The sequence below is a fragment of the Chenopodium quinoa genome, unplaced genomic scaffold, assembly GCF_001683475.1.
Source record: "Chenopodium quinoa cultivar QQ74 unplaced genomic scaffold, ASM168347v1, whole genome shotgun sequence".
NCBI classification, from domain to species: domain Eukaryota; kingdom Viridiplantae; phylum Streptophyta; class Magnoliopsida; order Caryophyllales; family Amaranthaceae; genus Chenopodium; species Chenopodium quinoa.
Window position 1 is genome coordinate 2354251 of NW_018742684.1, and position 14259 is coordinate 2368509.

Here is a 14259-nt window from a genome sequence, read left to right on the forward strand (position 1 = left end):
CACTCCTAACAACCCAAGAATCATTAACGACCCTCGACCGTTTCCTGCTTGACCCAGATACAGTGGACGCAGATGATGTGCCAGATCTACTAACAAACCTACCACCCCTACCCTTACGCACCTCCACCATATGTGTCTCGTACATGTCATCAACCCTCTGACTGAATGGACCGTAATCATCATACGGTCCACTGCCATCGTCCACATCCTCATCCTCATCCGCGCCCTCCTCCTGCTCCTCCTCTTGGTCACCCTCCTCAGCATCATCATCGTCATCCTCATCCCGACGGTGGATCCGTTCTCTACGAGCCGAGGCCGAAATAGCACGGGATCTAACATGTTTATGCCCCGACCTCTCCACTGAATAGCTTCTACTAAGAAGCTCTACATTCTTCCCTGCACCATGACGACGCAGTGAATTCTACAAAAAATTTAAAAATATATAAACATACAAAAAATTATACGAAAAATAGCTACCACTACCCAAATCAAATAAACTAAAAACATACTAACAAATTAACATAATAAAGAAATTAACAAAACACTTAAATAAAAATAATAGAATAAAAAATACACTAAGAAAGGAAATAAAACCAACACATAAGAATATATATAAACATAAATAATTCATTCCCAATTAAAATAAATTAACTAACCAAAAACAATATCAATAATAAAAATTAAAATAAATTAACTAACCAAAAACAATATCAAATGAACAAAAAAATGTACTAACAAATTGAAATTGAGAATAAAAATAAAAATGTACAAATAAAACAAACAAATAATTGTAAACAAAATATAAACATAGAAAAAATAGTTGTATTTTTAAAATGTACAAATAAAACAAACAAATAATTGTAAACAAAATATAAACATAGAAAAAATACAACAAAATTGATAAAATTTATAAAAATAAACAACAAAATATAAAAACAATAGAAAACGATATTACACAAAAAAAAAAACAATATTTTAATACAAATTAAAAAAAAAGGGGGGGCGCCTTGGCTGGACGCCCAACGGTGGTGGCGCCAGCTACAGACGCCGCAACCAGTGGGCTGGACGCCATAGCCACGGCTGCGGCGCTTTGAATAAACGCCACAACCGTGGCTATGGCGTCCAGCCCAGGCGCCAATCTACTGGTTGCGGCGTCTGCAGCTGGCGCCACCACCGCTGGCTGGGCGTCCGGCCAAGGCGCCCCTCCTCCGTCACGGCGGTTTTCCCTTTTTTTTTTTAAAACAAATTGTACCTTGCCTCCTTGAGGCCTCCTTTCCTCCGCCGCCACCGCCAATTCCTTGCCTTGCCGCCTCGACATTGCCGTTGTTTGAATATTTTTTTTTTTTGAGATGTTGAAAGAAGATGAGCGATGACAGTGTGAGTGATGAGAGTGTGAGTGTTTTTTTTTTAGGTCAAGGGCAATATTGTCAAATCAAGTGAATTTTGTGGGCTTTATGTGGAGATTTGCGGGCGATGTTTAACAAATCCCATTTCTAGACTTTGGGGGCAAAGTTTTCCAAAGACCTGCATTTGGAGACAGACAGTAAGCAACAATGGCTAGATATGATGATTAGCCACGACAAATAAAAAGGTTCCACAATAGTCACATTAATGTACCAGTTCAGCGATCATACATTATGTCAATAATCATATAATAAAGTGACGGCGTGATGCAACCTCAGAAGACAATAGACATGCTTGTATATATTAATTGTAAGAAAGTATAAAATATGGAAAAGGGTTCCATCAACATTTTAATTCTATGAATACATATGAGCATATACTAGTAAACAAATAACTGCCATAAAGCACACTTTGGACTACTAGGTATACAATATGGGACATATAAGAGAAGAATTGGAGACCTATTACTACTCAACATGCTCAATCATTTTATGCTACTCAAAAATAAGAGCAGATTCTTGCCCAGTTACCAGCTCTACCAACTATATCTCTGACGGGGTCTGCAGCAGCAACACGGGAAAGAATCCAGCCTTGTCCACAGTATACCAGTAAGTTACCATGATGACCATCAAGTTTTTGTCATTGACTCACCTCGTTAGTCATCTTTGAAGAATTACTCCGTATAATTTAATCTTATTTCTTAACAAAAAGTAAGTACACTGAACATTGAATCACTTGAAGTGAAATGTGCCCAATCTTCAAACTTTACCCGTAAATCAAGCATTTAATGGCTCGTCTTCTGGATCCCTCTCCTTCATATCTGTCCATTCTTGTGGCTCTGCAGCAATATACATTCTTCATTAATAAAGCTCTAAGCACAAAATTCAATTTGAAAAATACCACTTCAAGATTGCACTAAATTCAGTATGTAAAGTAACCAGTGACTACCACCATCAAGCATTGTGAGCAAAGACGGGAATATCTGGGGGAAAAAAAATTCAATCTAAATTACAACTCACTTGGTCTTTGACTATCAGCAATGACACAAAGCCGCCTCTGCAATATGGATGCCACAAAGAGGAAAATGGAACACATGCCAAACATGACTGTTATGGGGAATGCCTCAACCTGACAAAACAAAACAAATTTGTTAGCACTCATTCTTCCATTAAAATAAGTGAAAACTAGGGAAACAAGACCCAACTTACATTGTACAGCACAATGCACACGAAGATATTCAGAGGTATGCGGAAGAAGTTCATGATTGTGCTTCGTGCCTCTTCCGGAATATACTGTGACCTCATCTTCATGATTGATGGCCAGAAGATCCCCACACAAGCCTCAAATACACAGAAACCAAGCATCTGGATGTAGCCGGCAAATGACATACCTCCACCTTTCACATTGGATGGTGCTACCAGGAACTTTTTTCATGAACAGATTAATCACCAAGGTTAGATACATGCAAAAAGGGCTATCACAGAAATACAAGACAAGAAATCAGAAATCTAGATAGAGTACATAACATTTTAAAAACAACATACACTTGTCACAATTGGGAGCGTGAGTGAGGCAGAAGATATGGTAAAGACAATCTGCATATAGCTCTCAACTTTGGCAGAACGGGCCAGCAATCGTGATGCAAGGGAGCTTCCCAACATCGAGGCCAACATGAATGTTGCAAAAATGAAACCGTGAGGAATTTCTTCATCATTTGGGCTCAAAGCAGGAGTCCATAGAAACACAAATGTATACATGGAACCTTCAAACAAGGACTGTATTGCACCCAGCAACGCAATTTTCTCATCTGTTACCAAATTAGCAGAATTTAGAAGTCACTTCCAAGTTGTACATGGGGGAGTGGGGGCAAAATGAACAAATGATGATCCGGCAACTCAGGTAGCTGAGGGAAAAGCAAAGAGGAGCAGAACAGTAAAAACAAGTATTCCAAATTTTCATACTTCTTTTTATACATGTCAAACTCATATCAGAAACAACTCCTTTGATTTGTGAATGAAAATGCATGGGCGGAAAATATGATTTATTCACCTTAATCCCTTCGCGAATCAGAATGAAAAAGATATGAATGCCATGATCATATAAACAACAATACATCATAACAAGGCACGATATGAAGAATGCCCTTTGGTAATCTTATCCAGGAACAGTATTTGGGTTTTTGAAGGAATCAATCGATATTAAACTAATACAGAGAGATTCCTGTCAATAATGGAATCTCAGTGACTATGTACACAACAGTATTTTGAATAGCAGAAAGGTCCTTTAAAAATACTTGGTAACTGTGTTGTCCTCCACATAAAAAGTTGGGTAAAACTAGTAGAAGAACTAACAGCACGTTTGGTAATTGCTAATAAACGATGTTAATGGGAATGTATTTGTATTTGTATTTTTTTTTTAAACATGAAAGTCCTGCCAATGCCCATGGTAATCGTACATCACCCCGACTACCTCTCTTCTTTATCAATTTAATTAAAATTCACTACCACTTGATAGGAGGTGTTGAGTGATATTGAAAATTTAATAAGGGCAGTAGAAGTTTGGAGAAGGGGTTGCCCGGTTGCATTACACATTGAGATGATACTTACCATGCAACATTATTACTATCTACCAAACAGGCTAGAGTGAAGATAAATCACAAGCAGAATACATCCCTGGTACAGAAGTCAAAATTCAAATTAATTTTGACAATGTGATGAAAACAGCGAAAGAAAAAACATTTCTCTAATACTGTCAAGTGTCATGACATTAGTTTAGTTTATTCCATAATGGTGTTGCTGATGTCAGGAGATTCAGAACTAATATGCACAGTTTAAGGCTTCATTACTGGGATATAAATTGCATTCAAATAGATAAAAGAATACTTTCTTCCTCTCCTAACAAATAATAGAGGCCATACATGAATAAAGCATCTTCCATCATTGACTACTATGACACATGAAGACCCAAAATAAGAAACTGCTCACACACCAGTCACGGAAATAAATAGCAACTTGAGGTGCATAGCAATATCAATAATATGTCTCTTATACGCAAGAATCCTTCACATTGACTGATTGAATCGACCATAATTGATCATGATGCATCATAAAGTAGAGGACTAGATTGAGGAAAAGAAAATAGCACTTTACCAGAAGCAATAGCAACAGCAGCACCCTTGAATTGTGTGAGCAAGTCTTTACTTTCTGAAGAATCCCCAAAGTTTTCACCCCATGAAGTTATTATGATTACCATACCAATGATAAGGAAGCAGGATGCAGCATCAAACGGAGCAACAGCACCCAACCCAAGAGTATCAACAAGCAGATTGCCCAATAATCCAGCCAAAATGGCAACTAGGCCATTACCGAAGAAAATGGCCTTGGAGAACGTCAGAGAAAGCCACTGCTGTTCAAATCCTTTCTGCATAAACCCAGAAGAATTTAGATTAACAATCAAAGAAATCAAACACATTATAAGATATAAGCATGTAGCTCATTGGTTCACAACAGTTTGTTCATAGTTTATAGTTCTATACTAACCATGTCAAATACAAATACACAATTACAATCACACTCGTCTCTAGAAAACAGCTAAACACACATGATTACCACTTTTCCTCCAAAAACTAATACTTTTTAAGTTTGAAGAAACTGCAAGTTTTGAGTTGACTACAAAGAAAAATGATAGTACAATTCACACCTTATTGTGCTCAGCAACAAGCCACGACTCAAAGGCCGAAAACAGAAGTGAAGTGGCAATGCCTCCCAAAATACGCCCGACCATCAGAATTCTGTATTGTGGGGAGTGCTTGGTCATGCAACTCAAGATATAAGTAATACAGTAAGTAACACATGCCCTCTTACGACCCCTGAAAACAAAAACCCGACGATAATCAGTCAAACCATCAACAAAGCTTAAGATAACTTAAACACCGTCAATGGGGGTATGAAAATCATACTGTTTATCAGCAAGGGATCCGACAATCGTCCCGAACAACATGGATGATCCGAACCCGGCAATGAAAAGCTGCCCAATGTCTCCCTTACTAAAACCATAGGTAGTGTATAGATAATACACATATGGGCCTTGTAGCCAATCCCCAGCTGTTGCCAATAATTTAAAATCAGCTCAATTATTTCACTCCAAATTAAATCAACCCTTAATAATAATATACATTCTACAATATATAATATACCCCTAAATGACAATCACCAAATCTAATCAGAGAATGTCTTACTATAATTTATTTAAAAATTAGCATACAAACACACAATAATAGATCCATTACAAATATCAAAAGACACAATCTATAAACCCCATTTCATATAATCATTCAGAATTAAAAAATTGAACAATTCTATACCCAAGATCTGAAATTCAGAATATAAAATGATCATTCAAAAATACTAAAGAAAAATTAAATGGGGGTGAAGGGAAAGAGAGGCAGATCTGAGGAGAAAGAAAGATACCCATCATAAGAGAGTAAACGAGCAAGTAATTGTTCTTGAAAGTGTTGAAAGCAGAGGAAGTATTGATGCGATCTTTGCTGTTTTTGCTGAGCTCTAATGCTGCAACAACAGCAGCCATGGCACCGAACACCAGAATGTAGAAAATCTCCATTGTTAATGCTAAGCTTTTCTTGATCTGATTTCTGCAATACACTCACTGTTGAAGGAGAGAAAGAGGAGAGAGAAAGTAGAAGAGGGAATGAGAATGAGATTGGGAATTTATTGTGAGAGTGCCAAAATGAAAGGAGAGATGGAGTGTAAAAGGCAAAAAGATGAACAGAAATTGGTGTGTAACTAGTTTATAAGGATTTTAATTTATAAAAATTAGAATTAAAGTGATATTGGCTTCATAAATACTTTATCTCATGCAAATTTTTTTTTTTTTTTTCTTCTTTGGCTTGAATAGAAAGCATTAATTAGCATTGTTAATTTTGTTGTTGATCAAGAGAGGGAAGGAGCCATGTAAGATGTAACATTGTAACTAGGTTAGAGCATAGTGTTCATAAAGTATAATAATTTTAAAACAAACTAGTCGATAGGTTATTATATTAGAGAAAATAAACAAAACCGGTGTGGTAAATAAATGATAAGTATAAACGTAAATACATGGATGCAATTTTAATTATGGACTTATATTTGTATTTTTGTCAAAAATAAAGTTAGCTAAAAAAATCAAACTATTAATTTATTGTACGGAGTAAATATCAATTACACATGCTATTACAAAAATATTACTTTTAGTTTGAAAGCTTATGTACATTTTCTACTCATATATTCAAACTTAAATAACTCCTACTTAAATAATAAATTCTTGTTTATTTTTTAAAAAATATTAAATTGTTATATACATTAAATTGATATAAATTTAACTTTGGAAGCAACAATACAAATTAAAGAACTTGTATAAATTTGTTCCAATATAATTAAAGAACTTAAATAATTATTGCTTTTGTTTGAACTAATTATTGTTTGCTTAAATTTTGTTTGCATTCTTTTTTTGGTCAATAACTTATTTATAAAGAAAACAGTAAAAATCCACTAAAAAATACTCGTAATAAATATATGATTAACAATATGGTTATGGTTTCCTCAAAAAAAAAAAAAAAAAAAAAAAAAAAAAAGGTTTTGGTTTATAAAGGCCAAAGTGAAACATTCAATTATAGAACTAAGACATATTAAGTTTTGGTATGATACCACGATTTTATTTTTTCATTTTTTTTGGTATTTCACCTAGGTCCTCCTTTAGGCAAATCCAAATTCGAAAATCAGTTCTAATTGATTAAATTCCAGTCCCCTCACAATTCAATTATTGGTGTAGGGGATCGAACACGCAGTCCTCCCTACCAAGTGTAGTCCTAATTACCACTACACCACCAACTAATATTACTATTAGTATAAACACCCATGATTATCCCTTAGTAATCAATATATCAAACTCACTAAATTGGTACTAAAAGGGAAGAAATTAATTTAAAATTTCCTAATTTGTTATTAGTTGGTGGTGTCATCAACCGCGTGAATTGATTTTGTAATTAAATGCGTGTATACCAAAGCACATTGCTTAAAGATCCTTTCTCTTAATTTTAGCAGTCTTCGCACGAGTTATGCTTATGGGAGATATTTGTTCAATAATTTTGTATACTGTACACCGACGCTGTGCTATTGATTGCTCCTGCTTGATGTGCCAGTATTCCTTTTAGGCATTCACATTTAGGACTTTTTTGCACCTATATGTTAATCATAAACAAATTTTTACAAAAGTAAAGTAATTTATGTACGGAGTATGTTACAACCAGTGAACCAGCAGTCCAGCATTGGTCATACTGTACAAAGTATGGACTAGTAATGGAAAAAAAATAAATAAAAATCTCGGTTGTATCTTGTAAAGTGTAACCGATTGTAGGGTGAAAATCCTCTTAATAGTATATTGATTTTCGAAATTATTGTACATTTTAGCAAGGTACAAGGAAATTCCAAGGTTTCTTTTTCTCATGGCAAGCTATAAAGCGTAATGAATAATATAAGGAAATTGTTAAAATAGCTCTTACATTCGAATCAAATTATTACGAGAGCCTATTAAAAGTCTATTATGACCACTTCTTTGCATACAGAAGGGCTACTAAATACTTATTGAATTGTCATATCAATCTCAGGTATATAATCACATTACTCTTGACACTAATCTAAGTGTTGACGAGGGTTTCACTGAGGCAGCTCACTTAGTCACTTTGTTGATTGTGCATGTTCATTTCAAACTCAGCCTCAACTGGATCCATACTTTTTCAATTGTAAATATATTCGCGAGAACAATCGGTAAGGGATCTTGATGAATTATCTCCTCTGGCATGTCAATTCAATTCAGATTTGCAGGTGGTGTGTAAAACATTTATATTACACCTTACTACAATTAACTTTTACATACTTCCAATGAACATAAGCAATAACTGTAAAATTGGCTCCACTTGAACAAAGGCTTCCTGGTAGTTCATTAGTTTTATTAGCAATTACAGTACATACTCGGACTGGTATTCACTTAGACTGCAGTTTTGAACTTGAGTACATCATTTACAGCAGCATCCCTATAGAGTAAGATATCAACCACGCCACAAACCATATGATACCCACGCTTCTTGAGCTCAATAGGTTCATCATGTGGCATTGCAAACCCAGCTAGATAAACCCTTTTGTCACCCTTAGGCTTCATGCCTAACACTGCATTCTCCACTGTCTGAACCATCTTCACAGCATTTTCGTTACCAGGGTCTTGAATGTAACCCATGTTAGCACCCAGATCAGTTGGCCCAAGCATGATGCAATCCATCCCATCAATGGCCGCGATCTCCTGGATTTTATTCACAGCCTCCTCTGACTCAACCTGGCACATGATGAGCAGCTCCTCTTCGCACCAGTCCAGGTATGTTGGGTCAAGACCATACTTGGAAGCTCGAGTGATGGGATGTGCCACTCCTCGGATACCAGCCCGTGGATAACGACAGTAAGAGACTGCCTCTTGGGCCAACTCTGGGGTGTGAATCATAGGAAACATTAGCCCTTGAGGACCTAAATCAAGAGCCTTCTTAGCCCACATGACGGAGCACTCAGGCAATCTGAGGATAGCTGGAGTTTGAGAAGCAGCAAGGGCGTTGAGGCAAGAAAGAGCCTCCGATATCCCACCATAGCCGTGCTCCATGTCGATGACAACAAAATCATAACCGGCATGGCCAGAAATTTGAGCAATAGTCGGAGAGAAGCTATCAAAGAAGAGACCATACAGGCAATCCCCCTTTCTAAGACGCGATTTGATGGAGGGAATTTGTGGAGAAACTGAAGTAGCCATTCTTACTACAAGTTATTTTGTGGACAGAATTCTGGAAGTAATCCTACCAATATCACTCAATGAGCTTGAAAGTGATGTTAATTTCAAAGCATGCATTATGTTATTGTGAAAATTGAGGATACAAGTAAGCACTGAAAAATATACATTGTATGTCATATGCAACTAATAAAAAAATTATGGTACTGGCACTTGGCAAAACTTGGTTATATCAATTAGGAAAATTTTGTTTGATAATAACCTTCACTCTAAAACAACTGAATAGGACTATTTTTCAGTTTTTAAACTCCATTAACATCAAATTACAAATGAGCATAAAAAGTATCCTTAACAAAGATGAAATTCATGTTTATTATTTGGAATCATAGTAACCCGTCTCAAAGATGGGTTTATAATCTAATCTCAACAGTTTTTCTTCCAAATCACATTGTGTCATCCAAAATAACCTTAAAATGTCCTAAGCATATTATAAACAATACATACGATAACAAATAGAGACAACCCAAAATATCGAACTTTATTTCGCCATGTTCCAATTACTAACAACTTGTCCAATTAAGCTAAAGCTAACTACTCCACTAATCCAATACAATGACATTTTAACTCATTATTTAACTCCCTAAATCAAAAACAATTGACAATCAAGAAAAATAACAGTGTCATTTAATAAATAAAACTAAAATCACTCACTCCAATACTTATCATCAGCATCAACACCCTCAGCCGTTGGATCATCATCATCAGACGAAGCATCACCAATCTCCAAACTAATCTTAAACTTCCTAACATCTTCCACCGCAGCTTTCCTAAACAACAGTATATCCACCGCACCCGATACCATGTGATACCCACGTGACTTCAACTCCATTGGACTATCATGCGGCATAGCAAACCCTGCCAAGTAGGCCCCACCATTTTTCTCATTTCCAATTTTACCCTCCAACACTTCCTTCTCAGCCTTCCTCAACTTCTCTCTCACCTTCTTATTCCCTGGGTCCCACAAATACCCCATACTCGCACTCAAATCCAACGGTCCCATTTGAATGCAATCCACCCCTTCAACGGCTGCGATCTTCGAGATTTTCTCAATCGCATCCTCGCATTCCACCTGGCACATGATCAACAACTCATCTTCACAATTACCTAAATACCCCGCGTCGATTCCGTACCCGGATGCCCGGACTATTGAATGGGCCGCCCCACGGACTCCATTGGGCGGGTACCTGCAGTATGATACGGCCTTTTGGGCCTCTTTTGGGGATTCAATCATTGGGAACATTATACCTTGTGGGCCCAAATCAAGGGCCTTTTTGGCCCAAGCTGCGGTGGATTCCGGTAACCGGAGAATTGCCGGAGTTCCGGTGGCGGCGAGGGAACGGAGACATGTCAATGCCTCGGGGATGCCGCCGTAGCCGTGTTCCATGTCGACGACGACGAAGTCGTACCCGGCGAGGCCTGCGATTTCGGCGAGGGTGGGGGAGAAGGAGCAGAGGAAGAGACCGTAGAGAGTTTCGCCATTTTTGAGGCGGGTTTTTAGGGTTTCGGTGGGTTTAGCGGCGTCGTTTGCGGTGGCATTGATGGCGGAGAGTCGGGGTTTTGGGGGTTGAGTTAGGGTTAGGGTTTTTGGAAATGGGGTGAATTGGGGATGATTTTGGGATGTGATTGAAGGGGACAAATTGGAGGGATTGTTGAAAGAGAAGGATTGAAATTGGGGTTGGGATTTGGATTTGGAAAATGGGTTGAGAATTAGGAGAGAGGAATTGGGGGAAATGATAGTTGACATTGTTTCAGAGAGGAGCTCACTAACTCACTCACCGTGCAGTGTGAAATCAAGTGTGACCGTGTGAGAATGATTAAATTAGTGAGTCAGATAGGGAAAACTAACCTTTTTTTTTCCTCTTAATATGGCCTTGAAAGGATAAAATCTAAGGGTATGTTAAACTAAATTGAGATGAAGTGAAATTAAGTTGTGTAGATTAGACTCTAAGTTTATCTTTAAGAATAGAATTTGATTCAATTCATTTTACTAAATTTAGTATTACTTTTGGATGATTAATTTAATTGCAATGCTCTTTTTTCTCATTAATTGCAAATTTGAGACAAGGAGCCTAATTGTGATTTATAGGCCTACATTATTGTACTTAGGGTTAATTTTTCACATGAGTATAATAAATCATAATTTGTATTTATAAATTGATGCATAATGATTGATCTCACTCATATGTTAGGTATTGATCTCACACGATGTGACCAACCATAATAATGGTTATTTTGTTAGTTTTTAAGGGTTATGTGTAGAGCTGTCAAAAGTTGACCCGACCCGAAATACCGAATCAAACCCGATTATTAACCGACCCATTTGAACCCGAAAAAATGGTGACCCAAACCCGATCTGACCCGATCTGAAACCAACCCTAGACCCGAGTTGACCCGAATATGTGAGACCCGAACCCTAACATGAATTGACCTGGAGATGACATGACCAGAATGTAACCCGTAAATTATTGACCTGAACCGAACCCAAATTGAATCGAAATTGATCCTAACCCGTCAAAACCCGAATTTAACCCGACTTGTTACTAACCTGACCTGAATTCAACCCGACCCGAATTTAACCCAACCTGTTACAAACCCGACCCGAAATCAACCCGACTTGTTATTGACCTGACCCAAATTCAACCCGACTTGTTATTGACCCGACCCGAATTTTACCAAACCTATTACTAACCCGACCAAAAAATTCAACCTGATCTGTTACTAACCCGACTCGAAATCAACACGACTTGTTATTCACCCGACCTAAATTCAACCCAAATTGTTCCTGACCCGATTTCAAATCACCTTAAATGCAATTTAGATCACCTTATTATTGTTGATCAAAGCATTTTGTCTAGGGAGACCAAGTTGGTCCAGGCCATCAGAAGAAAGAAGCATTATCCTCAAATTTAAGAGTTAAATATAATATATATTTGTTGTATGGTCAAAGGAGATAATTATCTTCCTAAATTATAAACTATAGTTCCCTATTATATTTTCATATATATTACTTATAGTCAAAGGAAATAATTAACTTGATAAAAATTATAATTATCAATTTCTAGTTAGTTGAACCCGAACATGACCTGAATTGGAAATGACCCGACCTGATTGTAACCTGCAAATTATTGACTTGGACATAACCTGACTTGACTCCGAAAATGACCCGACTTGAAAATGACCCAACCTGATTATAACATGCAAATTATTGACTTGAACCCGAGAATGACCCGATTTGAAAATGACCCGACCTGATTATAACTCGCAAATTATTGACTTGAACCGAACCCGACTCAAACCCGAGAATGACCCGACCTGATTCTAACCCGCAAATTATTGACTTGAACCGAATCCGACTCGAACCCGAGAATCACCCTAACCCGTTTTAACCCGTGAAAACCCGAATTAAACCCGACCTATTGTTCACCTGACCCGAATGTAACCTGACCTGTTATTGACCCAACCCAAACCCAATAAGAAGTATGACCCGACTTAAGCATGACCCAACCCAAACCCGACCGGTATAAGTTATGGAATTAATCCGAATTGAACCGACCCGAAACCTAAACTCGATCTGTTTACCCGAATTGATAGCTCTACCCGAAACCTCCAAAATTTCTCAAAAAACGTGGATAATTAGCCTTCAATTTTTGAATTTTTAGATTTTTTTTTAACTGAAAATAAAAATTACTGAAATGTTTACCATGGTCCTTAATATCCTCGGGGAGTCCAATTGGATGGGTGAAACCATCCAATTTGCCTTTAAATGACCAATTTACCGGTTTACAACTTCCAACCATTTCATTTACTCAAGCTTACCATGAAAATTTATAAAATTTATGACAACATATAATGATCAATTTGGATCCAAACGGAAATATATGACCCCAAGATGTATCCCCATCAATTTTGGAATTTTTGACTTCTTTTCGCCCGGACATAAAAATTTCAGAAATTTTTACCATGGTCCCAAATATGAAGAAGTTATGTCTTCGATAAGTGCAATTACTAGATATATCAAGGATCAATATTATGGAGATAATAAGTTCATTCTATAGGGTCGTCAATGTTTGGTGCTAGATATGACAATTGATCTTTGGGCTAGCTTAATGGCCCAAAGCCTTATAGAATGGATCCTACAAGGTCACACATAAGATATTGGGTTAAACAAGTTAGAGGCCCATTATTGGGCCTCATGAGTACATGACATACCATGTTGATGATTGGGCTTGCATAGTTATAAGAGTCTAATGGGTTTTGGACTTGACATGGTTTTATTTCTAGATATGATCTATAAATATAAACCATGCCTAGGGTTGCATGACACAACAATTGACATACAATGAATTGTCACACAAGCAACCAGGTTTCCCAAAAACCCTAACTCTCTCTTTCTCTACTCAGCCCTCCCTCTCTCCTCCCTGTCCATACGGCCCTCCTCCCCGGGTGGCGCGTGTGGTGGTGCGTGGGTGGTGTTGTGGTGTGTTCATGGCTCAAATCTCCGTTGAAGGTTGATTGAAGTGTTCAGCCACAACTAACTAGCATTAGTGGAGGTTTAATCCATGCTCGTGGACTAAGTAGAGGAATCACGCTTGGGGTTCTTTATCTCCCATTAATCTTACTCGATCGCACGTGGAATTACGCTTCAAAGGTACGATTATATGTTCTTTATGTGTTATGCATTAGATCTTGGGATAAGGTACTGTATGAATATGATTCATGTTTTTCCGCTGCGTAGTACCTATAAACTCCTACAGTGGTATCAGTTAGCCTATTGCATTTACGCATATTGACTATAATTCTTTGATAGTCCACAATTTTAATTCAATTAAGAGGGAGATTAATTTAATTATGGTTCAATTATTATTTTTAATGTGATTAAACTTTTGGAATCGATTAAATGCGATTTAATTATGCTCAAATAGCCATGAAGATGACCGTTTTTAGCCCTAATATGTTCGAAAATTTCGAACCCCC

The 14259-nt window shown here is 37.2% G+C and overlaps 3 protein-coding genes across 3 annotated transcripts; all 3 read right to left on the minus strand.

Moving 5' to 3' along the window:
• Positions 1-1673: 1673 nt before the first annotated feature.
• On the minus strand, positions 1674-6389 carry LOC110722756 (molybdate-anion transporter-like). The gene is made up of 8 exons (XM_021902047.1): positions 5874-6389; positions 5363-5507; positions 5104-5272; positions 4554-4824; positions 2949-3211; positions 2613-2828; positions 2424-2532; positions 1674-2242 (listed from the first exon to the last, which is right to left on the minus strand). Exons 1-8 carry the CDS (start codon positions 6022-6024, stop codon positions 2181-2183), a joined length of 1386 nt encoding a protein of 461 aa, XP_021757739.1. The 5' UTR covers positions 6025-6389; the 3' UTR covers positions 1674-2180.
• Positions 6390-8235: 1846 nt separating this feature from the next.
• LOC110722758 (2-keto-3-deoxy-L-rhamnonate aldolase-like) lies at positions 8236-9473 on the minus strand. Its single transcript, XM_021902049.1, has one exon. It carries the CDS (start codon positions 9247-9249, stop codon positions 8446-8448), a length of 804 nt encoding a protein of 267 aa, XP_021757741.1. The 5' UTR covers positions 9250-9473; the 3' UTR covers positions 8236-8445.
• A 265-nt stretch (positions 9474-9738) lies between these two features.
• LOC110722757 (2-keto-3-deoxy-L-rhamnonate aldolase-like) lies at positions 9739-11178 on the minus strand. The gene has a single exon (XM_021902048.1). It carries the CDS (start codon positions 11027-11029, stop codon positions 9929-9931), a length of 1101 nt encoding a protein of 366 aa, XP_021757740.1. The 5' UTR covers positions 11030-11178; the 3' UTR covers positions 9739-9928.
• Between the last annotated feature and the right edge of the window lie 3081 nt (positions 11179-14259).